The sequence below is a fragment of the Nomascus leucogenys genome, chromosome 6 (genome assembly GCF_006542625.1).
Source record: "Nomascus leucogenys isolate Asia chromosome 6, Asia_NLE_v1, whole genome shotgun sequence".
In the NCBI taxonomy this organism is placed as follows: domain Eukaryota; kingdom Metazoa; phylum Chordata; class Mammalia; order Primates; family Hylobatidae; genus Nomascus; species Nomascus leucogenys.
In genome coordinates, this window is record NC_044386.1 from 98367094 (window position 1) to 98393602 (window position 26509).

The 26509-nt window shown below is 40.3% G+C and overlaps 1 protein-coding gene across 1 annotated transcript; it reads left to right on the forward strand.

Annotated features, from left to right (window-relative positions):
• The first annotated feature begins 1167 nt into the window (after window positions 1-1167).
• MORF4L1 (mortality factor 4 like 1) lies at window positions 1168-26362 on the forward strand. The gene is made up of 12 exons (XM_004088329.3): window positions 1168-1449; window positions 6603-6649; window positions 8877-8944; window positions 14782-14868; window positions 15929-16009; window positions 19671-19696; window positions 20162-20250; window positions 20889-20990; window positions 22191-22279; window positions 22708-22880; window positions 23463-23547; window positions 25600-26362. The coding sequence occupies exons 1-12, from the start codon at window positions 1410-1412 to the stop codon at window positions 25682-25684; spliced, it is 972 nt and encodes a 323-aa protein (XP_004088377.1). The 5' UTR covers window positions 1168-1409; the 3' UTR covers window positions 25685-26362.
• Window positions 26363-26509: the final 147 nt, after the last annotated feature.

Consider the following 26509-nt stretch of genomic DNA (forward strand, 5'->3'; position numbering starts at 1 on the left):
AGGGCTGTTTGTGGAAGGATTTAAATACCAGGCTAAGGACTTTGAGATTTATCGTCTGAAGTTCATTGAGCACTTATTCATTGTTGGGCACCGCGCTAAGCCCGTATATGTAATTCTCACAATAAACTGACGTAAATGGTGCTATTTTGCAGCTTAGCCAAAGAAGTTGTTTTTAAATAGGGAACGACATAAAGAAATCATTTGTTTAGGCCAGGCACGGTGGCTCACGCCTGTAATCCCAGAACTTTGGGAGGCCAAGCCGGGCGGATCACGAGGTCAGGAGTTCCACACCAGCCTGGCCAACATGGTGAAACCCAGTATCTACTAAAAATACAAAAATTAGCAGGGCGTGGTGGCACGTGCCTGTAATCCCAGCTACTCCGGAGGCTGAGGCAGGAGAATCGCTTGAACCTGGGAGGCGAAGGCTGCAGTGAGCCGAGATCGCGCCACTGCACTCCAGTCTGGGCAATGGAGCGAGACTCTTATCTCAGAAAAAAAAAAAAAGGTATAATATTGAAATCCGTTTGTTTAGAGTGACCAAAAGCACAAACAGGGCAGGTACGGAATACAGACGTTGACATATTCACACTAGCCTTTTTCAGAAAGCAGAGCTCCGTTATCTCAAAAAGCTAAAGCCTGACTAGTGTTCCCACGTCATCTTCCTCACTTCCGCAAGGCTGGGCTGGAGAAGAGGAGGTAGACCTGGGTGTCTTATGAGAAAACAAATGGCTATCAATCCCACCAAATAGGCTCCGTTGCTAAACAACGAAGCTTCCAGAAGCGGACCCCACTTCCCACCCTCTTGTGGCCAGATTGCTGATCCTAAAGCCTTTCTATGCAAAAACCAGCGGAATGCTATTGAATGTATGTTTCCGAGTCAGCCCTATTCTCTCCGGCTACTTCAACATCAACAGGGGCTTATTTGCCCAAGGGAGGTCGCAACTGGGCCTTTCCCATTCTATTATCACTGGTGGCTCACCATCCCCACTGTCCTCCATCGCCAGCTCTGCCTTAACCTCCCACGAAATCAAATCCCCGCTTTACCAACCCGCAGCAGCTGGGGGGGATGGAGAGAGAAGCCGGGTAGGGTAGGGTGGGGTGCGGTGGGGTAGCCGGCCCCTCCCCCACCCGGGGGGGGGGGGGCGCCTCCACCGACTCCGAACTACCAGTCCCGGGGTGCCCTGGGGCGGCGCGGGCGCAGGGGCGCGTGCGCGGCGGGCTGTCGTTGGCTGGAGCAGCGGCTGCGCGGGTCGCGGTGCTGTGAGGTCTGCGGGCGCTGGCAAATCCGGCCCAGGATGTAGAGCTGGCAGTGCCTGACGGCGCGTCTGACGCGGAGTTGGGTGGGGTAGAGAGTAGGGGGCGGTAGTCGGGGGTGGTGGGAGAAGGAGGAGGCGGCGAATCACTTATAAATGGCGCCGAAGCAGGACCCGAAGCCTAAATTCCAGGAGGGTGAGTGTGCGCCTTTGGGAAAAAGGCACCTAACAGCGCAGGAGATGGAGGCGGGCTCGAGGTGGTTGAGGCTTGAGGGCCGGGGGCGGCGCGGGCTGCGCCCTGAGAAGGCGGCGGACAGTGCTTTGTGGGGAGAAAGCGCATTGCGGATGGCAATTCCGATGCGTCATTGTGAGAAAGCGCTTTGTGAAGCGAGAGTGCCACGCAGGCGTTAGAGTGGGAGAGAGAGCGTTTGGCGCGTGGCACACCCTCGTCAAGTGTTTGTTATTGTTCTGAGGAAGAGGGCGCGGAGAGAGCAGCCTATTGTAGGGAGGCGACGGGAGCGCCATGGCGGCGGTTAGGGGAAGTGATGTGGCGGCGGCGGTGGGGGCAGGGGCGGCGGCTGTTTCGGGCGGTCCTGTGGCGCGCCCGGCCGCTTGGGCAGCCACGACGGGCAGTTCGGTGCTTCCTGGAGCCCCGAGGAGGTTGCGTTCGGTGGAAACTCTGAGCTGCGGATGGGGGTGGGTTTGGCGCCACGGGGCGGGAGAAGTGCGTTGTAAAATGGCCGTTGCAAGATGGCGGCGCGATCATGGCCGCCGGCGTCTCGGTCCCATATGCAGGCACAGCTTACGGGCAGATGCAGCGCCCCCTTCCACGACGACCGCAAGGTTGCCGGGGCCCTCCGCTTACCTCAGTGGTGGGTGGGGACAGAAAAAAAAAAAAAAGGATCAGTGGGATGAGCGTTTTCCTCCGCTTTGTGTTGCCTGGAGGCATCACTCTGCTATTCTTAGGCGCAGTGCCAAGATCCTATGGTAATGTGAGTGCGCTCTCGCTTTGCAGTTGCTCGTTAAAAGTAAATAAAAATGATCTGAATGTAGTGTTAAAGCCGTTTGCGTTTGTAAGTCCCATTGCCTCGACGTCATTTTTTAAATGCAGTAATTGTTTGATTAGTTGCAGTGTTTAAGAATGACTTGAAAGTTGAGTTTATTTTTATTGTTTTCTATTGACGTGAGTTTTGGGTAAGGTTAGACTGACTCCCAGTGGAAGGCAACTCTTTAAATTTTCACAACCCTTCAATTAACGTATAATAAGGTGGAGGTCTAATAGCTAAAAAGGAAGTAAAATCCTGTTGAAAAGGAGGAACACTTTAACATTCCTTTTCATTGCTATGGAAATTTAGGCTAGTTACCGTAAATACGATGTCTACATGCGTACGATTTTTGTTCTAGGGAATTTTAGACTTGCATTAGAATTCCTTTTAGAGCCGTAAACCTCAAACCGTAGTACTGCGTATTTTAAGTTTATGGGATATTTAAGGAGGTTTTAGGGGTATTTTGTTAATGAGTGACTTTTTTTGTTTCTATTTTTGAGACGATGTCTCTGTCACCCAGGCTGTAGTGCAGTGACGCTATCTCGGCTCACCTCTGCCCCCCCGGGCTAAAGCGAGCCTCCCAAGTAGCTGGGATCACAGACGCGCGCCATCACGCCCGGCTAAGTTTTGTTTTGTTCTGTTTTGTTTTTTAGGGTTTTTTTTTTTCTTTTTTTATTTTTGGTAGAGACGGGGTTTCATGTTGCCCAGACTGGTCTCGAACTCCTGGGCTTAAGCGATCCACCCGCCTCGGCCTCCCAAAGTGGGGGGGCGCGGGTTACGGGCGTGAGGCGTCGCTCTCGGCCGTGTGACTTTTAATACCCGTCTCCCACCTTGAGAAGCTGTTGACTCTACCTCCTATGGATTCATTATTTTACTAGACATTTTAGAGCAGATATTCTTAATCTAGAGTCAGTGCATTAATTCAGAGGGTGCGTGAAATTGAATGAGGAAGATTTTTTTTTTCTATCTACCCAAGTTTAGTATTTCAATTAACAGTGTAATTGCTCCCCCTAAACCCCGAAAAAAACCACCACATTAGCATTTTCAGTATATTTTCATATCTCAACATTAGAGTTATGGAAGATGTTTTCAGTTATCGCAATCATTCTCATTTCTTCAAAATTAGGGTAGTTATTGGATTAGCAGCCAAGTCTTGTTTGTCCTGTAAGGTCATAGAACGTGACATTTAAAGTGTTTTGTTTCAGTACAGTTGGTTTCCTTCGTACTAGTGCGTGTTTTATGTATTTATGAAATTCGGCTCGTAGGCTTTATCAGACTGTCCAGACACAAAAAGTTAATCGCTGCTGTGGGAACAACCTAAGGATGGCTGTTCTGGAGGAAGCGCTTTAGTTCTAGAGGGTTGCTAGTTAAGAGATGAATAGCAGCAGAGGAGAATTCCTTGTGCTGTTTTAAGTGGTGTAATTGGAGAAGAGTAGGAACCAAGGTATCCCCAGGTAAGGTTTTGAAAGCTGTGTAAGACAGTCTGTACTTAACATTACTTTCCAGGTGTGTTTTCTATTTGTGTTTAAAATGGAATTGTATAACCACCTTCTAAAAATGATTTTAGTGGGCGGGGCGCGGTGGCTCACGCCTCTAATCCCAGCACTTTGGGAGGCCGAGGTGGGTGGGGGCGGTGGATCACCTGAGGTCAGGAGTTCGAGACCAGCCTGGCCAGCCTGGTGAAACCCAGTCTCTACTAAAAATACAAAAATTAGCAGGGGGTGGTGTTAGGCTCCTGTAATCCCAGCTACTGGGGCAGCTGAGACAGGAAATCGCTTGAACCCGGGAGTCGGGAGTTGCAGTAGGCCGAGATCGTGCCATCGCACTCCAGCCTGGGCCACACAGTGAGACTCCATTTCAAAAAAAAAAAAAGAGTTTATTATAAGATGATCGGAGAATATCTTGCAAGGGAAAAGGACTATTTGATGAGTGCTAACAGAATCGTCTTGAAACACTGCAGAGTTTAATGGTAGAAAAAAGAGTGGCGAGAAGTAGTGTTTTTTTTGTTTGTTTTGTTTTTTTCTTTTTGAGACAGCCTTGCTCTGTCTCCCAGGCTGGAGTCCAGTGGTGCGATCTCGGGTCACTGCAGTCTCCGCCTCCTGGGTTCAAGCGATTCTCCTGCCTCAGCCTCCTGAGTAGCTGGGATTATAGGCAGGCGCCACCACGTCCAGCTGATTTTTGTATTTTTAGTAGAGACGGGGTTTCACCATGTTGGCCAGGATGGTCTCGATCTGCTGACCTCCTGATCCGCCTAGTTCGGTGTCGCAAAGTTCTGGGATTACAGGTGCGAGCCACCGCGCCTGGCCGAGAAATAGAGTTTTTAATGATCCTTGTAAACTTGTTTAAAAAAAAAAAACTCGTGAACTTGTAAAAAAGTTTTTTTTTTATTTGATAATGGCGTGCGATATATGTTGTATAAGCAATTCTTAAGGCATAGTGATTGCTTTGCACTGGACTTGGTTTTCCATTGGAAATTCTTTTTTGTTTTGTTTTGATTTTGAGACGGAGCATTTGCTGTCCTGGGTCATACTCCTCAGCTAGCTGTATATTTTTTTAACAGAATACTAGGGCCTCGTAGCTAGAATGGAGGTCACAGGGCCTCGGTTTCAGTGCACTTTTTTCCGGCAGCAGCAGCCAAGGGGAAAAAAATGGTAGACCATTTTCAGAGTGCCTTTAAAATGTACCAGGAGAGTGAAATTAGGAAACACAGATCTGATCTGATCTTTGGCGCTGTTTATTAGCAGTATAGTTTACCCATTTTAGTTCTTGTTCCTGGGACTTTGGAGAAGTCTTTGATTTCCCTGTCTTCCAATCTCCGTCTTTAATTCAGAAATGCTATGCATAGGTCCAGCAGTCTCTAGCAGTGATTCTTTATAGAGTGAACCACTTACAAGAATTATAGAACTGATTTAAAAATAAAGTTAATAGGTCGTGCTCTGGGAGAATCTCATAATATGGGTCTCTGGTGAGGCTTGAAAATACGTAGTTTTAAAAAATATTTTAAATTTTAATTTTTTTTTTTGAGGTGGAGTGTTGCTCTCCTATCCGGGCTGGAGTGCAGTGGTGTGATCGCTGCTCACTGCGACCTCCAGCTCCTGGGTTCAAGCGATTCTCATGTCTCAGCCTCCTGAGTAGCTGGGACTATAGGTGCGCACCACCATGCCCGGCTGATTTTTTTTTTTTTTTTTTTTTTTGAGAGGGCGTCTCCTCACCCAGGCTGGAGTGCGGTGGCGCGATCTTAGTTCAGTGCAACCTCCACCTCCCGGGTTCAAGCGATTCTCGTGCCTCAGTCTCCCGAATAGCTGGGATTACAGGCACACACCACCATGCCTGGCTGATTTTTGTATTTTTAGAAGAGACAGGGTTTCGCCTGTTGGCCAGGCTGGTCTCAAACTCCTGACCTCAGGTGATCCAGCCACCTCGGCCTCCCTAAGTGGTGGGATTACAGGCGTGAGCCACCTCGGCCTCCCTAAGTGGTGGGATTACAGGCGTGAGCCACGTCGCCCCTCCTGCTCTTTTAATTTTAGAGCTAAAAAAGAGCTGACATTCTTGGATATTTCAGTTGTCCATGGGTCTGTTGAAATCAAGTGGACTGAAAATAATGTGTGCAAAATCTTTCAAGCTACAGTCAAATGTAATCTGAGGTACTGCCTAGAATTGCTTCCAAGACTTCCAGGTCCTGACATTTTGTTTAGTCTTGAAGTAGGCTCAACATAGACTGTTAAGTTCCAAAGGTTAGGCTTTATTGTCTCATTTCTTTGTTCATTGAAGCAGCTTAGCATCTAGAACATCATTCCACATTTGAGGAATGAACATAGTGAGACCCCTTAATCCAGCCAATCTCTGATGCATGTTGGTATTTTAATTTGTAGGATATTTCACTGAGTAAAAGGGTTGGAAGCAGAGATACAAGTGGAGAGTAAAGGTCCTCAACTTAGAAAAACAGATGAGGAAAGCATTTAAAAAACTGTATTTTCAGATATATAGTTAAAACCAACCAACCAACCTTGACAGCTTTGCAGGAGAGTCCGCTTATGTGCTTAACAGGTGACAGATGATTTGATTATTTAAGTAGATTGACCTGCTAATAAATTGTTTTTGTTTTTACCATCGGATACCAACGTGTTTTTGTTGTAGGGTATGGTTGAAGTTTGAGCCAAAGTGGTGCTCTGTATAGCCGTCCTCATTTTTCCTAATTTGGCTAGGAATACCCTAATAAAAGTGTGATGACTCTCTAAGATGTGACTCTTCTTATGTATGAGAAGAAATTACAATTAATCCAGTACTTTTTCTCCCTTTACAGGTGAGCGAGTGCTGTGCTTTCATGGGCCTCTTCTTTATGAAGCAAAGGTATGAAACTTGTTTTCTTTTGAGAAGTTGGCCAAAACTACTGGTTAGATCTGACCATATAATATACAAGTACAGTATTTTGTCGTTGCCTCAGTAAGAGAGTTGCCTTTTTTAGGTTCATAGTTAATAAATTTCTTAATCTTTCTGAGATTCTTACTGTTTTGCTTAGTGGCTCAAATGAATTAAAACATTGCTACTCTCCCGCTTTTCTTACTGATCTGGAAGTAGCATTTGAGGGGAATCTTAGAAGGGGAAGATGGGTTGTGGGAACAAAGAGCATTTTGTAGTTAATGACTTGGTGAGAAGACATTGCCGAAGTTACTTTTAAAAGTAAATATGTGCTGAGTAAGCATTGAGCTAATTATGTTAGGTTAAAGGTAAAAGCTAATATTAAAAATAAGTACATTTAACTTTTGGTTGTTTGGCAAAGTTTGTATTCTGGGAGGCTCCCTTTGTATCAGGGTGCGCTCAAGTTATAAAAACTGATTTTACGTTTAGCTGAAGGTAAGCAGGAGAAGGCATTCCAAAGTCAAAAAAAGTTTTAGTATTTTGTTTCTGATAACTTTTTTAGTACAAATATTTAAGACTTGACTATACCTTAAACAGTTGTAGCTCTAAAAATGAACCCGTAAAATACAAAACAGTATGTTTAATTTATGCAATTTCTGCATAAATTCTTGGTGAATAATTTTATGCTATATGTGTCTGAAAAAAGCCTTAAAGTGTCAGACAATTCTGACTAAATATTAGCCATTTTCACTACTTTTTTTTTCTGTGTTCTAAATACACAGAAGTGTATTTTTAAAGTTCTAAAGAGCCAAACGCGGTGGCACATGCATGTAGTTTCAGCTACTCAGAAGGCTGAGGCTAGAGGATTGCTTGAGCCCAGGAGTTCAAGGCCAGTCTGGGCAACCAAGCACCAAGCGAGACTGTCTCTCTATTTTTATCCCCCCCCCCACCTCCCACCGCCCGAGACAGTATTGCTCTGTCGCCCAGGCTGGAGTGCAGTGGTGCAATCTCAGCTCACTGTGACCTCCCCTTCCCGGGTTGAAGCAATTCTCCTGCCTCAGCCTCCCAAGTAGCTGGGATTACAGGCGCCAGCCACCAGGCCCAGCTAATTTTTATAGTTTTAGTAGAGACAGGTTTCACCATGTTGACCAGGCTGGTCTTGAACTCCTGACCTTGTGATCCACCTGCCTCTGCCTCCCAAAGTGTTGGGCTTAGAGGTGTGAGCCATCGCACCTTGGGAGACTGTCTCTTAAAAAAGAAATCCTAAAATGGCTGAATTTGGATGTATGGAGATGGTCAGGAATTTCTAAGTATATGTATATGTACATACATCTTAATGATATAATGTTTATAAGTGCTAAATTACGACTCATGGCCGGGTGCCTGTAATCCCAGGGCTTTGGGGAGCCAAGGCAGGAGGATCGCTTGAGGTCAGGAGTTTGAGATCAGTCTGGGCAAGATAGCAAGACTGTCTCTACCAAAAAAAAAACAAAAATTATGTCCTGTTAATCATTTTTATCCCTGAATGTTGTTATTGTTGTATCAACTTTTGGCAAACTCTACTAAACTGGCTGATTTTTCTCCTGGCAGCTGACGCCCTGGTGAACAATTTTTGAATTGAAGCGATTGAAACAAATTAAACTGTTGTGGTTATTTTGGTTTTCTTTTAAAGACTTTTAAATCCAAAACCAGATAGTCATCACTTGTCATAGTTAATGACTTGCCTCTAGTAATTCCTTTTGTCTGGCTGCTTTTAAGAAAAGTGAAATATTTTGAATTCATTGCTTTACAAGTTGTTTAAACTAATTTTTCGGAAACAGGTCCGTTTACTGCTTTTCATAAGCTAATTAGGTTCTTTTATAATATAAAGACTTTGCTTTATAAAGAGGAATTTGCTTTTGAAATAAATATGGCTCCTGGCTAATTAGACTGAGAAAACACAAGCATAGCTTTCATTAGCTGTCTTTGGATAGCTTTTGTAATCCATTGATTAAAGATTTAAGGTGACCTGTTATGCTTGTGGTTCTCAGCTTTGTTGGACCTTTTGTGACTAATCTGCAGTTTTGTAACTTGAGTATTCTACAAGCTTAGTGTTCTTAGTCATTTTGTTTAGGCCACCATAAAGCTTTTGTAGAGTGCCTTTGAAGGATGATTTGAAAAGGTAGTGTCTCTTTAGAAAATTTCTAAGTGAATTATTATTATTTTTTTTTAATTTCAGTGTGTAAAGGTTGCCATAAAGGACAAACAAGTGAAATACTTTATACATTACAGTGGTTGGAATAAAAAGTGAGTATTAGATCTTACAATTTTATTTATAATAAGATAGCTTGTGTCACTGACTGGCTTAACAAGCATATGCTTTTCAATTCTTCTGCAGTTTTAATGTAATATAGTACATATTGAAGCAAAGGTGAATCATTTGTAGTATGACAAAACTATTAGAAATTAGGGTACTGAGCCATTTTAATTTAAATATACTTGGTTCTTGGGAGTATTTATTATGTTCTAGTGTAATATCTAATGGTCATATAGTCAGTCAATTATTCTGGTTGAATGTGGCAATCACATTTTTCTGTTTTTTTTTTTTTCCCTGGTTTGGTACATTTTTAGGATGGCCTGAATTTTTTGGCCTTACCACAAACATGTTGACTGTATATGTTATTTCAAGCAGCTGTGCTAAAAACTAGTTGGGTTTTCTGTCTAGAAAAGGGGAAAGGATAAAGGTTGCTTGATTGGGAAATAAAGACAGAATTTACCAATCCATTTTCTGAACTTTGGAAACATTATTTAGTGTTGACAGAAAATGACTTCATGTGACTCACTTTTTAGTATGATTTAACACAGAAACAAATTCAATTATGGAGTCTTAAAGTCTTAATTTCTCACCCCTAAGAGTTAAGACTTTTTTTTTTTCTTTTGAGAAATGGAGTTTCGCTTTTGTTGCCCAGGCTGGAGTGCAATGGTGTGAGCTCGGCTCACTGCAACCTCCTCCTCGGGGGTTCAAGTGATTCTCCTGCCTCAGCCTCCTGAGTAGCTGGGATTACAGGCACCCACCACCATGCCCAGCTAATTTTTTGTATTTTTAGTAGAGACGGAGTTTCACCACATTGCCCAGGCTGTCTTGAACTCTTGACCTCAGGTGATCCGCCCGCCTCAGCCTCCCAAAGTGCTGGGATTACAGGTGTGAGCCACTGTCCGGCCTTTTTGTGTGTGTGTGTGGATGTAAGGCACCGATGTTATTGATCTTGTTCCAGGAATGGACAGTGGGTATAGATTGAACACATTCTAGAATGTCCATCCAGTGGAGCTGTTTTTCAGTGATGGGACTTTTCTCCTTGGGCCTCACAAATAACCCTGTCTAAAAATTTACCCAAGTCTCCTATTTGGTGATTGTAATTAAAAGATTTGTAATTTTTACTATGGGAGGTTTTACATTTTATTAATGATGCTTTGTCTTTCAAAGATAGCACTGCCATTGCTATTTAGTATTGTTCTTGCAGAATTGTCCTCTAGTAACTTAAGGCTTTGTGTCACCTGACTCAGGCTCTTTTACCTGGTTTACCATGGGAGCAGTGCCATCTGATTTGATGAGTATTCTGTTACTGTGGAAGGAGTTTATTTTTCCTATGAAGTTCACTGGCCCTGTGACTTTGGTCTTGTTTCATCTAGTACTCTATCCAGGTGACCAATCCAGTTAATTTTATTTGTTTGTTAGGAAGTTGTTTTCACATATCAGATGTTTTCAGCTGAGAATTTATCAGACCTTTCACTTCCGTTAATATAAATGTGGAAAGGTAGAAATCTGAAATGCATAGAAGAGCATCCTGACAACTTGTGGGTTTTTTTCCCCAGTTAATGATAATTAAAGTATTTCTAATCAGTGAGGTGTGGTGGTGTGCACCTGTAGCCTCAGCTACTTGGAAGTCTGAGGCAGGAGGATTACTTGAGCCCAGGAGTTTGGGGCTACAGTGAGCTATGATGTGCCACTGCACTCTAGCCTGAGTGACAGAACAAGACCTGGACTCCTTTAAAAACAAACAACAACATGTATTTCTAATAATGATAGATAACTCTAACCTCATGGACTTGTATTTTAAATATTGAGAAATTGGGAAAATAATGGAGAAAACTGTCTTGGTAGAAGTAAACTGTGCTTTTAGTACTAAATGGATTCTAATATCTAGGAAACAGGAAAATAGTGACTCCTAGTGTATCTCATAACTTTTTATTACTAAACAATGCCTTGCTAAAACTGCATTTCAATCTTTATTAGACTTATGTGTTGATACTCTGACAATATCCAGATAAAGTTGAGAGTGTTAGGAGAATTTCATTTCTCTACAGGAAAGATAGCATCTTAATTTTATGCATACTATGAGTGGGAAAGACCATGTAGGATATCAAAGAAAAACACAAAGCAAATTTATGGTTTAGGCTTACTCTTCTCCACCTCCTGCATTTTAAAGGAATTGTTTTAGAGCCAGTATGGTGGTGCCTATAGTTTTAGCTTTTTGGGAGGCTGAGGTTGAGCCCAGGAGTTTGAGGCCAGCCTAGGCAACATAGCTAGACACCCCTCTTATAATTAAGCAAATAAAAATTTTAAAAAAGTGTTTGAGGCTGGGTGTGGTGGCTCACCCCTGTAATCTCAGCACTTTGGGAGGCCAAAACGGTTGGATCATTTGAGGTCAGGAGTTCGAGTCCAGCCTGGCCAACATGGGGAAACCCCATGTCTACTAAAAATAAAAAAATTAGCCAGGTGTGGTGGCACACGCCTGTAGTCCCAGCTGCTCGGGAGGCTGAGGCAGGAGAATCGCTTGAACCCGGGAGGCGAAGGTTGCAGTGAGCTGAGATTGCACCACTGTATTCTAGCCTAGGCGACAGAGCGAGACTCAGGGAAAAAAAAAAAAAAAAGCGATTGAACACATAAAAAACTAAGGGAAACTACGAAAAGGGAATAGAATAAAGGAGATATTTTTAAAAACCTTAAAAAATTAATTTAGAATTTCTCCTTAGTAACTGTGAATACAGCTTTTGTGCTTAGTTCTTTTTCACATATAATAGATAACCCTGTATAAAATTGCACACATAGATGTGTACAGTGCAAAAACTGGATTTTAAGTGGCATTTGTAGCTTGTCACAAATGTGAAAATACCAAATGCTTGTATTTTCTGATTTTATTGCTTCGAAAAATAATGGACATTTTCCTCTTTGGTGTATTGTAGTCCAGTAACTCAAAGAAATGATAGGTTTGTGTAGATTTTTTTTTTTTTTTTTTTGAGACGGAGTCTAGCTCTGTCGCCCAGGCTGGAGTGCAGTGGCGCAATCTCGGCTCACTGCAAGCTCCGCCTCCCGGGTTCATGCCATTCTCCTGCCTCAGCCTCTCCGAGTAGCTGGGACTACAGGCGCCCACCACCACGCCCGGCTAATTTTTTGTATTTTTAGTAGAGACGGGGTTTCACCGTGGTCTCGATCTCCTGACCTCGTGATCCGCCCACCTCGGCCTCCCAAAGTGCTGGGATTACAAGCGTGAGCCACCGCGCCCGGCCGGTTTGTGTAGATTTTTTTGTTCTCAACTAATTTGACACATATTAATTACTGTTGGGGAAAGTTAAGAAAAAATAGCATCAAATATTAGAGATCTGTTACTATCTTCGTAGATGTATTGAGGAATATTAATATATCAGAAATGTCTTTGGTTGACTTGGCATGTAGATAAATGTATGCAATATTGAAAGAATGATCTTAGCTTTGGAAAGTCTTTAAAGAAACCTTTAAATTCATTTTGAAAGGGGGAGGAGTTACTCAGATACCTAGTGTGTTGTGTATTTAGTCTATGTAAGTAATGCCCATGGATCATTGTGACTCTGGGAATTAGTCACATTACCGTTAGAAAACTACAAAATTCTGGGCCAGGCGCGGTGGCTCACACCTGTAATCCCAGCACTTTGGGAGGCTGAGGTGGGCGGATCACAAGGTCAGGAGTTCTAGACCAGCTGGGCCAACATGATGAAATCCCGTCTCTAGTAAAAATACAAAAATTAGCCAGGTGTGGTGGCTCATGCCTGTAATCCCAGCTACTTGGTAGGCTGAAGCAGGAGAACCGCATGAACCTGGGTGGCAGAGGTTGCAGTGAGCCGAGATCGTGCCACTGCACTCCAGCCTGGGCGACAGAGCAAGACTCCGTCTCAAAAAAAAAAAAACAACCTGAAATTCTTGCCAGGCGCGATGGCTCATGCCTGTAATCCCAGCACTTTGGGAGGCCTAGGCAGGTGGATCACGAGGTCAGGAGTTCAAAACCAGCCTGGCCAACGTGGTGAAACTCCATCTCTACTAAAAATTAGCTGGGTGTAGTGGCACGCACCTGTAGTCCCAGCACTTTGGGAAGCTGAGGTGGGCGGATCACCTGAGGCTAGGAGTTCGAGACAAGCCTGACCAACATGGAGAAACCCCGTCTGTACTAAAAATACAAAATTAGCTGGGCGTGGTGGCGCATGCCTGTAATCCCAGTTACTCAGGAGGCTGGGGCAGGAGAATCGCTAGAACCCAGGAGGCAGAGGTTGTGGTGAGCCAAGATCACGCCATTGCACTCCAGCCTGGGCAACAAGAGCGCAACTCTGTCTCAAAAAAAAAATTATATATATATATATACACACACACACACATAAATATCTCAAAAATAATCTCATTTTGAAAATGGCTTGTGCAGGGTACTTTTTAAAATTCGCACAACAAAACCTTAATCCCTAAATTGGAATTTTCTTAAACTTCAGTTAATCTTTTTTCAAAAACATAATAAATGATTGAGATTTCTAAATTTTCAAACTTCATTGGAATTTGTTGACACAGACACTTAAATACTCCATTTGTAAATGAATCTTAATAAAGCTGAAGCTAAATTCTGCACCTGGTCACTGAGATTACTTTGTACTATGCTGTCTGTATCAGAAGTGCTGTGAGGCCCAGGCGCTCTGAAAAATCTTTGAAGACACATGAGGATATTGTAGCCCTTTTTCCTGTTCCTGAAGGAGCTCCCTCAGTACACCACCCCCTCCTGACCTCTAGGTAAATGCATGTTTTGAAATTTTCTCTAGGAAATCATGTTCAGGATTGCTTTTTATTAATTTCCTTTTGGCTGTATTATATAAGAGGTCAGAGGTGGGAAATCATTAAACAAAAGAAAGTCTTAATTTTTTTTTGTAATTGGGTGCCTTGAGAGTACACCTAATTGTGTCACTAAAGGAGCTCCATCAGCAGGAGAAAAGATTTGCTGCTCAAAAAAAGTTAGCATTCCCTAAGAAATAACATTGTTTTTGTTTGCCATTTTTGGGGAAAAAACACATAATCAGAAATTGTGTTTTGAACAAGCTCTTTGAAGTGCCAGAATGCCTTAACATTTTTAAGAGAGTTGGTTCTGCCTTCTGATATTTAGAAAGCCAGCTTTCTGATCAGCCTTGAAAGTTAGTGTGTGTTCATTTGTGACTGAATGAAGGTGAAGAATGGTGTCAAATCATTTTAATACTTTACAAACTTAACTAAGTCAATCTAGTTGGTGTTTGAGTATTGTAGACTTCCTTATATGTTTCTGACATACCTTTAGTGTTGTTTTGTGTCAGGGATTCTCAGGTGTTTTACGTGTATTCTCATAACAGTTATTTGAGATAAGTACTGTTGTTATCCTCATTTCATAGATAATGAAATGAAAACACAAAGAGCTATATGGAACTTTGTCATTACACACAGCTGGTTTTAATTTTTAAAAATAACAGTTTTTGACTCCTATGCTTTATTTTTGACAATAAAAGTCTTTAAGATAATGTAAGACTAATCACTTAGTGAATCTTACATTAAGTGCCAAACTCTTAAGCCATTTCTAAAAATGATTTGAATTATCTGCTTTTGGACTCTGGCAGCTTAGATTTGGAATGCTGCTTTTTGAAAATAAAAAGTTTTCCTTTTTACAGAACAGACTTCCATTAGATTTTCATTTTAGTTGAGAATATGTCTGTAGTGCCAGTTCATCAAATTTTACTTAAGAGAAATCCAGTCTTGCCTCTTGGATCTCAGAAAATTAGTTGGAGAACAGAGTATTTTTGAGTTAAATTTTAACTTTCCTCTTTTTCAGTTGGGATGAGTGGGTTCCGGAGAGCAGAGTACTCAAATACGTGGACACCAATTTGCAGAAACAGCGAGAACTTCAAAAAGCCAATCAGTAAGTTTGTTTTGTGAACTGAATATTAAGGAGAAATGCCTGTAGATTAATTTTGGACATGGAATGAACAATGGAGATCATGTTGGCTGCCCTGCGTATAAAATGATTCCTGGTACCTCTCTCAGCTGCTGTTACAGCTTTGACTTCAAGTGATCAAGCCATATCTAGGTAAAGGAAGTAGCATACCTGCCATTACTTGAGCTTATCTTAGACCCAGGTAGAAAACAGCAGAATGTTGTTGGAAATTGCTATAGGTATGAACTCACTGATAAAAATCTTCCGTATTTTTGGGGCTCTGGAAGACAAATTTGGTGGGGGAGACAAGAAAGCAAACGAGGCATTTCCTATTCTGTTTTTCATCTCTGAAAGCACAGGAAAAGGGACCCTGAAAGACTGTATGATCTATAGGGTAATTTCAAAGTCGAATGTGTATTTAAAAAAATTAAAATGATGGCTGGGCGCAGTGGCTCACGCCTGTAATCCCAGCATTTTGGGAGGCCAAGGCGGGTGGATCACGAGGTCAGGAGATCGAGACCATCCTGGCTAACATGGTGAAACCCTGTCTCTACTAAAAATTCAAAAAATTAGCCGGGCGCGGTGGCGGGTGCCTGTAGTCCCAGCTACTCCGGAGGCTGAGACAGGAGAATGGCGTGAACCCCAGAGGCAGAGCTTGCAGTGAGCGGAGATCGCGCCACTGCACTGTAGCCTGGGCAACACAGAGAAACTCTGTCTCAAAAAAAAAAAAAAAAAAAAAAAAAAAAAAATTAAAATGGTAATGGGAACAAATAAAACACTGGGATTAGTGAATTCCAAAACAAATGGAATTTTCAATGCTATGAGAACAGTCTATTACAGTCACTTTTTATTACATTGATTTTTATTGAGCCTTTTGCTGTTTCTTGAGTGTTTTTTTTTTTTTTTTTTGGAAATATCTCTGTCCAACTTGTTAAAAACTTGGTGCCAGAATTTGAATATAAATTCCTAATGGAATCAGGATGACATAATTTTTTTTCACATAAATGCTCATTTTATGTTGACATTACTGAAATTATTTTTGAAGGGAGCAGTATGCAGAGGGGAAGATGAGAGGGGCTGCCCCAGGAAAGAAGACATCTGGTCTGCAACAGAAAAACGTTGAAGTGTAAGAAGCTCTTTGTTTTGATTTTGCATACTATATGTGAAGATAATATTTTATATTCATTGTGTGTTAGACTGTGTTGAAATGGAAACTTTGGAACATTGTTGGAACCAGTAAGAATCCCATTCCTCAGGTATCAGATCGTTAAAGTAGTTTAAAATACATATTCCTTCCTCAGCACGTTCCCCCTCCCTTTAACTTGTGTGTATAAATATATGTGTGTGTGATGTTTTATCTCACAAAGATAGTATTAGTGGTTATAAGTTTTGAGATAACTTTTGGCAAGCCTTCTCAAACCTAAAAAGCAAGTGCTAAAAATACATACGAATTAACCCCCACTTTGGTGAAACTCATGGTAAGAATATGTGAGAAGTTAAGGTTTCAAATAACTGCCCTCCCCGTCCCCACCCCCAAGAAAACTATTGCTTTTTTTTGAGACAGAGTTTCCCTCTTGTTGCCCAGACTGGAGTGCAGTGGTGTGATCTGTGCTCACTGCAACCTCTGCCTCCTGGGTTCAAGTGATTTTCCTGCCTCAGCCTCCCAAGTAGCTGGGATTACAGGCATGCGCCACCACGCCTGGGTGATTTTTGTATTTTTAGTAGAGATAGGGTTTCACCATGTTGGTCAGGCTGACCTCTTGACCTCAGGTGATCCACCTGCCTTGGCCTCCCAGAGTGCTGGGATTACAGGCGTGAGCCACTGCTCCCGGCACAAAACCATTACTTCTTGTTAACTCTAGATGTTAGAACATCTGATAAGAAACCTAGAGTGAGAAAGTCATGTGCATGCATACATTTTGTATGTTTAAAGTTTATGTAGGATGTAGGATGGTGCGGTGGCTCAACCTGTAATCCCCCTACTTTGGGAGGCTGAGGCAGGAGGATGGTTTGAGCCCAGGAGTTTGAGACCAACTTGGGCAACATCGGGAGCCTCTGGTTCTACAGAAAAATAAAAAAATTAGCTCGGGGGGTGGTGGCACATGTTTGTAGTCCCACCTATTCAGGAGGCCGATGTGGGAGGATCACTTGAGCCCAGGCGGTCAAGGCTGCACTTTAGTCTTGGCGACTGAGATCCTGTCTTTTAAAAAGAAAAAAAAAAAAAGTTGATGTACCTGCAAGTGGATGACAAGAGTGGTAACTTAATAAGTATTCTTAAGTATTTGTAATAATAAAAACAAAGATTATAACTTTTATTAAGAGGTCATTTTATTTCCTACCAGACTTACTGATCTGACTTTTCTACTTAAAAGTAAGGTGTTATACCCAGTGCTTTGGGAGGCTAAGGCGGGAGAGATTGCTTGAGGCCAGGAGTTCTAGGCTGCAGTTATCTGTGATTGCACCACTGCACTCTAGCCTCTTAAAAAAAGTAAGGTGTTACTAATGAAGGTATTTAGTATTTAATGCATTGGAGATGTTTGAAGCTTTTTTTTTTTAAACTCTTTTTGGTGAGGAGATAAATGGTTTGGCAAGGATTAAGTGTGTTACTATTTGAGGATTGTTCATAGTTTTAATAAGTGGTAACATGTTTTCATGATCTGGTTCTTTGGAAAACTGTAGTGTAGTATTTCATTAGGATTTAATAGTAATTACATCTTAAAAGGCAGTAATTTTCTATTTATATAGAAAAGAGATTTTTATCAAAAGTAATAGTTTATAACTAATTCTGTGTCACTGCTAAGTTATTATATAGAAATCCAAGTGGTAGTATGCCCATAAGTTATTTGCATTTGAATACAGCATTGTGCAGTCTCAACTACAAAAATAATGGCTGAGTAAATATATGAAGTAAAGCTTTAAAATTTAAATTTCCCATTCTTGGACAGTAGAAGCCTCTTCAAACTGGCTTCTGAGTCTTTTGAAGGATCCTGAGTCTAGATGTTTGAAGCATGAATGTCAGGCTCTTACTACTGGGACTTACTGAAGTGTATGGGTTGAATATCCCTTATCTGAAGTGTTTGGGACCAGAAGCGTTTCAGATTCCAGACATTTTTTGGATTTTGAAATGTTTGCGTTATACTTACCTGTTGAACATCCCAAATCCCAAATCCCAAATTCTTTTAATGAGCATTTCGTTTGAATGTCATGTTGGCTCAAAAAATTGGGATTTTTGGAGCATTTTGGCTTTGGGATGCTGAACCCATCTGTGTTTTATAGATCTTTTACTTCAGAGTTGAGATCACCTGTCAGTATTTTAGTTTTATATTACAGAGTTGAGTGGGTAAAGGATTGACTGTGAGGACTCTTGGTTTCTCTTGGTCTCCACATATTGACACGTGCAAGTAAAGTTCATGGTTGACTTTGACCAAGAAATACAGTCCAACAGATTTTTACAAAACTAACAGACAAGAGAAAACCTATACTTCAGATTGGCCAGATTTTTGTGTTTATATCCAACATAAGTTAATTTGAATCGTCAAACCTTAAGACCTAAATTAAAGGAATATATTTAATTAATAACATTTATAAGGATTATTTAAAGCTACAGAAAAGTAAAAAATCCAGGTGTTATAGTATCTTTCCGTCGAAAGTAATCCATAATCATGGGCTTTATAAACTGTTTCCCTTGTGGTCTAGAAATAATAATGTAAAAAAGCAAAATTAGGCCAGGCATGGTGGCACACGCCTGTAATAGCAGCATTTTGGAAGGCCGAGGTATGTGAATCACTTGAGGTGAGGAGTTCGAGACCAGTCTGGCCAACATGGTGAAATCCCGTCTCTATTAAAATACAAAAACTAGCTGGGAGTGGTGGTGGGTGCCTATAGTCCCAGCTACTTGGAAGGCTGAGGCAGGAGAATTGCTTGAACCCGGGAGGAGGAGGTTGCAGTGAGCCGAGATCACCCAACAGACAGAGCAAGACTCCGTCTCAAAATAAATAAATAAATAAAGCAAAATTAGCAATTTACCATTTGGCAGTATATAAGTAGACATGAGGTAAGTTGCTGTTAGAGATGACAATCAAGATGAGGAGACTTAAAACAACAACAAAAAATACGCAAATCTAAAAATATTTTGGGGAACAAAAATAATTGGAAAAAAAATTTTAACCTTTGACACTTTTTTTTTTGGTGGGCCTAATAATGTGGTATATACTATAACATATATTAATATAACCCTGGAAGAACGAAGTTGTTTACTACTGTGTTCTTGGTTTGCTTTTCTGTTTTTTTTTTTGTCTTTGAGACAGGGTCTCACTCTGTCACCAAGACTGGAGTGCAGTGGTGCAGTCGAGGCTCACTGCAGCCTTGGTCTCCTGGGCTCAAGCAATCCTCTCACCTCAGCTTCCCAAGTAGCTGGGACTATAGGCGTTTGTCAGTATGCCCAGTTAATTTTTGTATTTTTTATAGAGAACAGGATTTGCCATGTTGCCCAGGCTGGTCTCGAATTTTGAGCTCTAGAGATCCACCCCCCTTTACCTCCCAAAATGCTGGGATTACAGGCATATGCCACTGCGCCTGGCTTGGTTTATTTTTTTCTATTATGTGGAGAGAGATGGGAATTTAACCAACTATCAATAAAAATCCTTGTGTCTGAGTAGGACACATATTTACCACCTGATCTTTTATCCAAGTTAGTATTTCTCTGTGAACTTAACCCTGATAAAGGGAGTTGAAACAAAGGCAGTTTTACTGGAAATAATTATTTTTCTTTTTTTTTCTCCTTTTAGGAAAACAAAAAAGAACAAACAGAAAAGTAAGAATACTAACTTTCTTAACGTTAATTTATGTTACGTCTATGACACTGACATTTTTATTTTGAAAGCTATGAAATTTTGGAGTAAGCTTATGTTTATTGATTATCTCAAATAGGAGTCTCACAGCAGTGTTATAAAATAGGTACATGGTGGTAGAGACCTCTTTTTACCAAGGAGAAACTTGTGAGCATTTATTTTCATCTGCTTTAGTCTTAATGTCTCCCACTGAGAAGATAACATTTATAAATAAGTGGAAGATGGTGATACTAAATGTTTATACTGAATGTTTGGTAGAGCTCTTCAGGGAAAGTTGTATTTTTGGTAGCAATATGATTCTTTAACTTAGATTGAGGTAACAGCTGTGTAATGGAGAAATAATGAAAAGGGATAATGTGTCGAGACTGTTTTCCTTATAGAGTTTGTTAAATTAGCTAAATGAGACCCCTCCCCGCCAACATTTACAGCACCTGGAAATGGAGATGGTGGCAGTACCAGTGAGACCCCTCAGCCTCCTCGGAAGAAAAGGGCTCGGGTAGATCCTACTGTTGAAAATGTGAGTTTTTCTTGAGTTTATGAATAGCATGTTAGGATTTTTAGTCTCGGTTACATGACATAACCATGGGAGCTTTGATTCTCTACAAGATTTGCTTACATGGTTAATTCCTGAAATTAAAAATTTTCTCTTTTGGGGGTAAAGGATAAATTTCTGTACATCTTTATTTCACCTGTAGCTCCAGATTTACCTACCCAATTGATCATTTGTTGTTTAAGCTTCATGTTCACCTACAAGACTATTTCTTTGGTGTTAGATATTTATTTTTATGAGTTAAAGATGTACCTTTAAGATGGTTGTGTTTGAAATAGTTTTGATATCAGTGGTAAATAAGAAAATATTAAGTTAAAATGTATCAAGTCAGGGTGTTTCATTTCCTGAACAAGAGGAACCTTACTGAAGAATTTTTACCTTTACAAGAAAATGCACTAAATAGACTATAGGTTAGGTCAGATTCTTTTCTCCCAACAGCTACTTCGTATGGTCTTTTTCATTAATGATTTTAAAAAATGACAGTACAGCTGTATGCTTGGCTACTTTAAGATTTATCCCTAGTGCCTCTAAAGGTCAGCTCCCCTCCATGTTTGGTATTTAGCAAGAAAGGTTAGGTTTTTAATACTCTTCCTGTTTCTATTTAGGAGGAAACATTCATGAACAGAGTTGAAGTTAAAGTAAAGATTCCCGAAGAGCTAAAACCATGGCTTGTTGATGACTGGGACTTAATTACCAGGCAAAAACAGGTAACTTAAAAAGCTACCCAGATTATTAAGCTATATGATACATTCTTGCTAGCAAAAAAAGTTTTTAAAGGAAAGTGTTATATTGACTTGAATTATTAAGGTATGACTGATAAAATATTTTAATTTAGAGGCTGAACACTTTAGAACTACTACCAGAAAGAGTAACTTAGAAGAATAAAAGTTGACATATAAATTTTATGAGATTGTAATGATAAAGGTGGAAATAACTCATTTTTGGAGATTGCTAGGGCAGGAACTCGTTCTGAAAATTCATAAAGGCGAAGAAGCATGTGTCTTACTGTCATTGCTAATGGTAGGCCATAGAAAGCACACACCACCACCTGCAAGGTATTCATGACCCTGAAAAGAACCTGAATCTTACTAAGCGCCTGGATCTATCATTAGTTTGCAGGAAATAGGATGTTTAATGGAGTGACATGTTTGTCAATCATTGAACTCTATACTTGAGAATTTTATAGGACAAATGAAGCTATTTAAACAAATGGCATAGGTAGGGTTAGGGATAGTTGGGGGAGATGATTAGGGACTGTTTGAGGATTATGAGACTTAAGAGACCTATCAGTCATATACAGTATGTGGATATAGTTTGAATTCTGATTTGAATCCTTTGGAGGATTATGCAATTACAGCTAAACTGCGAAGATTCAAGCATGGCTGTATCACTTATTATTTGTGAGTTTGGACAAGTTTCATAGCCTTTTTGTGCTTCTGTTTCTGCATTTAATGGAATAATAGTTTGTGTTTGACAATGCTGATGAGAGGATGAAAAGATAATTATGTTAATGCTTTAGACTAGATCTAGCAAATAACATGCATAACAGTAAATGATGACTTGGTAGTACCACAAAGGCACATTCATGTCTGTTATGTGTGTCTAGCAGATTGACATTTTTAAAAGCTGTGCTGTTCTGTCTAGTAGAGTCTCATTTGGCTGTTTAAATGTATAGATGCTCCATAACACCCAGCAGAGTTGGAAAATTAAGTTAAACCATTGTAAGTTGGGAACTGTCTGTAACTACATTTTTAGTTTCTCAGCTACATTATCCATGTTTTAAGTGCTGAATAGTATCTTTCCTAATTTGAAATACTGTTACCTGATCTTTGTATAAAAACTTGCCTGGTATGATTTTTCTTTAAAAAAGAGAGTGCTTATATTTAAGCATGTTTTTGTCTTCATAGCTCTTTTATCTTCCTGCCAAGAAGAATGTGGATTCCATTCTTGAGGATTATGCAAATTACAAGAAATCTCGTGGAAACACAGATAATAAGTAAGAATATACATTTTTCAGATAGACTCAAAGACATTTAAAAAAGTTTCTGAATAAGTCATCTGAAACTTGTACTGACTCCGAAACATTAATACCACCAGAAACTAGCAAAATAGAATTTCACTGCTTTGGCACAGGAGTTGGCTGGCTGACTTTTTCTTAAAGGGCCAGATAGTAAATATTTTAGGTAAAATTTAAGCTATCATGTAGGTATTTGCATAACCATTTAAAATTTAACCATCTGAAAATGTAAGAATCATCTTAATTGCTTTAGTTTGTCAAACCCTGCTTTCATATGCCCTTTAAAAAAATCTCAGCTATGGTTCATTATTATTAGCTCAGCTTTTAATTCTTTAAATTGGTTGAATTATTCTCTATCTCAGTTATTTTCATTGACCAGTTTTGGAATGTTTTTGTTCATTTATCAGGGAGTATGCGGTTAATGAAGTTGTGGCAGGGATAAAAGAATACTTCAACGTAATGTTGGGCACCCAGCTACTCTACAAATTTGAGAGACCACAGTATGCCGAAATTCTTGCAGATCATCCCGATGCACCCATGTCCCAGGTGTATGGAGCGCCACATCTCCTGAGATTATTTGGTAATATGTCATGTAGAAAATAATGGATTTTACTTTTTGGGAGGTCTTCTCTAAATGAAGTAAAGTAATTAACTTTCCAAAACATGACTCCATTTTAATTTGAACTTTTATCTAGAATGTTAATAAATAGCAAAATCTCTTTAGGAGCAAGAGTTTTAAAAATCGTGTATTTTATTTTATAATTTTTTTTTGAGACAGAGTCTCACTGTGTTGCCCAGGCTGTAGTGCAGTGGTGCGATCTTGGCTCACTGCAACCTCCGCTTTCTGGGTTCAAGCAGTTCTGCCTCAGCCTCCCAAGTAGCTGGGATTACAGGTGTGCGCCACCATACCTGTGGCAATTTTTGTATTTTCAGTAGAGATGGGGTTTCACCACTTTGGCCAGCGTGGTCTTGAATTCCTGACCTCAAGTGATCGCCTACCTTGGCCTCCCAAAGTGCTGGGATTACAGGCGTGAGCCACCACGCCCGGCCTAAAATCATGTATTTTAAATAAATTGGTGGTGTTTGCTCGCATAATTAAAATACATGGTTGTAGTGCCCCTGCTTTCGATGTAACTTTGGATAAATTCTCTTGTTTAAACAGTACGAATTGGAGCAATGTTGGCCTATACACCTCTGGATGAGAAGAGCCTTGCTTTATTACTCAATTATCTTCACGATTTCCTAAAGTAAGTCTGTGCTTGAAATTAGAAACATGAATTTGAAAATTCAGTGTGTAATGATTGGCAGTATAGATGCTAAAACATTAAACTTTGTATTGGTACAGGCATAGATAGATGGTAATGGAGCAATACAAATAAGTGCAAATACATGGGAGTCTCAGAAATGATAGATGGTATATAGATGGTATATTGGTGCAGTAGGGGAAAGCAGTGGAGTCTGGTAGATTGGTGGTAAGACAGCTGACAGTTTGGAAGAAAACAAAGCCACACTTGTCATGTACCAAAATTCTAGATGAGTCTGGTTTAAAATTAAATTGTTAAGATAATGAAAGGACAAATGTAATATTTTCATAGTTCTGTAGTGTTCCATTTATGATAAATGGCTGGTACCTTTAATACAGAGTTCTTCGGTAAGAAATGAACAAACCAGTGAAAAGTAGGACAGGAAATTTACAGCAATGTCAGCACAAAGGACCATTAAAAATATGTCAAAAATAATGATAAAAGTATAAACTGTCAGTAAAGTAGCACTTGTCAGATTGGCTAAGGTTTAAATGTTTGAAGAAATGGAGAAAAGGGCAATCCTGGTTTCTATAAGTTTTTGGAGGGCATTTTTATAATAGTGAAGAATTTGAAACAAGCACTTATTAAAAGGATGAGGTCACTCTAAACATACTGATAAAGATGTCCATGTTTTCAATTGAAAAACAGCCAAGTTGTAGTAGAGGAATATGGTGTAATTGTTACTTGTAGGGAAGCATTATTTTAATCTTTGCATAAGATCTGGCTTTCCAATGTGGATCTTAGTTAATACTGGGTTATTTCTTGGGCATGGTGTTGGGGGGAAGGGTGGGAGTTTTCAGTTTCTACTTTGTATATTTCTGTATATGAATTTTCTCATTACAATCATTTTACAGTAAACTTAAAACTGCAACGTGGACTTGAGAATCTAGGCAAAATTTATCGTCTTTGCTTTACTAATGATAAATACCTTCTTTGGACCACAGTTTTCTTTATGGAATGTGCTTTACTACTTGACATTTCACGTTCCCTTTTATATAATGATTTAAAAAAAAAAAAAGTTTATTCATTTAGACATGGAGTCTTGCTCTGTTGCCCAGACTGGAGTGCAGTGATGCGATCACGGCTCACTACAACCTCCTCCTCCTGGGTTCAAGCGATTCTTGTGCCTCAGCCTCCCAAGTAGCTGGGATTACAGGTGTACACCACCATGCCTGACTGATGTTTGTGTTTTTAGTAGAGATGGGGTTTTGCCATGTTGGCCAGGCTGGTCTTGAACTCCTGGCCTCAAATTTTTCTTCCGCTGCCCCCCAAAGTGCTATGATTACAGTGCTAGGTCTGATAGGATTTTTTTTCTTTTTTCTTTTCTTTCTTTTTTTTTTTTTTGAGATGGAGTTTCGTGCTTGTCCATGCTGGAGTACAGTGGTGTGATCTCAGCTCACCACAACCTCTGCCTCCAGGTTCAAGCAATTCTCCTGCCTCAGCCTCCCGAGTATCTGGGATTACAGGCATGCGCTACCACGTCCAGCTAATTTTGTGTCTTTAGTAGAGACGGGTTTCTCCACATTGGTCAGGCTGGTCTTGAACCCCAACCTCAGGTGATCGGCCTGCCTTGGCGTCCCAAAGTGCTGGGATTACAGGCGTGAGCCACCACTCCCGGCTGATACAATTTTTTTCTAAAGAAAATGTCTAGATGTTCTTTTAGGGTAATGCTGTCATGTAATAGGATAATAACTGTCTCTTAAAGATAGTTCAAGCTCCCAAGTTGGTATTCTGAAGACATAACTGTTCTTTGCTGTTTATAAATAGGGGAGTAACTCCAGAGTTCATTCCTTTGTATATGCATAGTGTTGTTCATTGTATAACCTTACCTATTTACGTGAATTGTCATTATGTATGGTTTTACTGTGAGAGAATGTCTTGGTTAACATATTTTAGGAAAGTGTTTTCTGTGGCTTAGGTATATAATATATAGGAAGAGATTTGGATCAAGATAATGACCTTTAAAAATTTTTGTAATGAATATTTTATTTTTAGGTACCTGGCAAAGAATTCTGCAACTTTGTTTAGTGCCAGCGATTATGAAGTGGCTCCTCCTGAGTACCATCGGAAAGCTGTGTGAGAGGCACTCTCACTCACATATGTTTGGATCTCCGTAAACACATTTTTGTTCTTAGTCTATCTCTTGTACAAACAATGTGCTTTGAAGATGTTAGTGTATAACAGTTGATGTTTGTTTTCTGTTTGATTTTAAACAGAGAAAATAAAAGGGGTAATAGCTCCTTTTTTCTTTTCTTTCTTTTTTTTTTTTTTTTTTCATTTCAAAGTTGCTGCCAGTGTTTTCAATGATGGACAACAGAGGGATATGCTGTAGAGTGTTTTATTGCCTAGTTGACAAAGCTGCTTTTGAATGCTGGTGGTTCTATTCCTTTGACACTACGCACTTTTATAATACGTGTTAATGCTATATGACAAAATGCTCTGATTCCTAGTGCCAAAGGTTCAATTCAGTGTATATAACTGAACACACTCATCCATTTGTGCTCCTTTTTTTTTTTTTTATGGTGCTTAAAGTAAAGAGCCCATCCTTTGCAAGTCATCCATGTTGTTACTTAGGCATTTTATCTTGGCTCAAATTGTTGAAGAATGGTGGCTTATTTCATGGTTTTTGTATTTGTGTCTAATGCACGTTTTAACATGATAGACGCAATGCATTGTGTAGCTAGTTTTCTGGAAAAGTCAATCTTTTAGGAATTGTTTTTCAGATCTTCAATAAATTTTTTCTTTAAATTTCAAAGAACAATGTGCTTGTGTTGATGCCTTACAAAAACCATTGTATATTTGTGTATTCCTTCTTGTATTCAGACAGTGGTTTTTCAGGTGCGTGCTTTGTTTCTGGTATGGCCTTTATGGAATGAGACACTTTAGCGTTGGTACGTAGCGCTAA

What these genes read in the sequence shown, in the direction of transcription:
- MORF4L1 (XM_004088329.3), top strand. Translation starts at nt 1,410, where the DNA reads ATGGCGCCGAAGCAGGACCCGAAGCCTAAATTCCAGGAGG. An exon ending in CAACAGAAAAACGTTGAAGT is followed by an intron (nt 16,010 to 19,670) that starts GTAAGAAGCTCT and finishes TTCTCCTTTTAG; the next exon opens with GAAAACAAAAAAGAACAAAC. An exon ending in TAATTACCAGGCAAAAACAG is followed by an intron (nt 20,991 to 22,190) that starts GTAACTTAAAAA and finishes TTGTCTTCATAG; the next exon opens with CTCTTTTATCTTCCTGCCAA.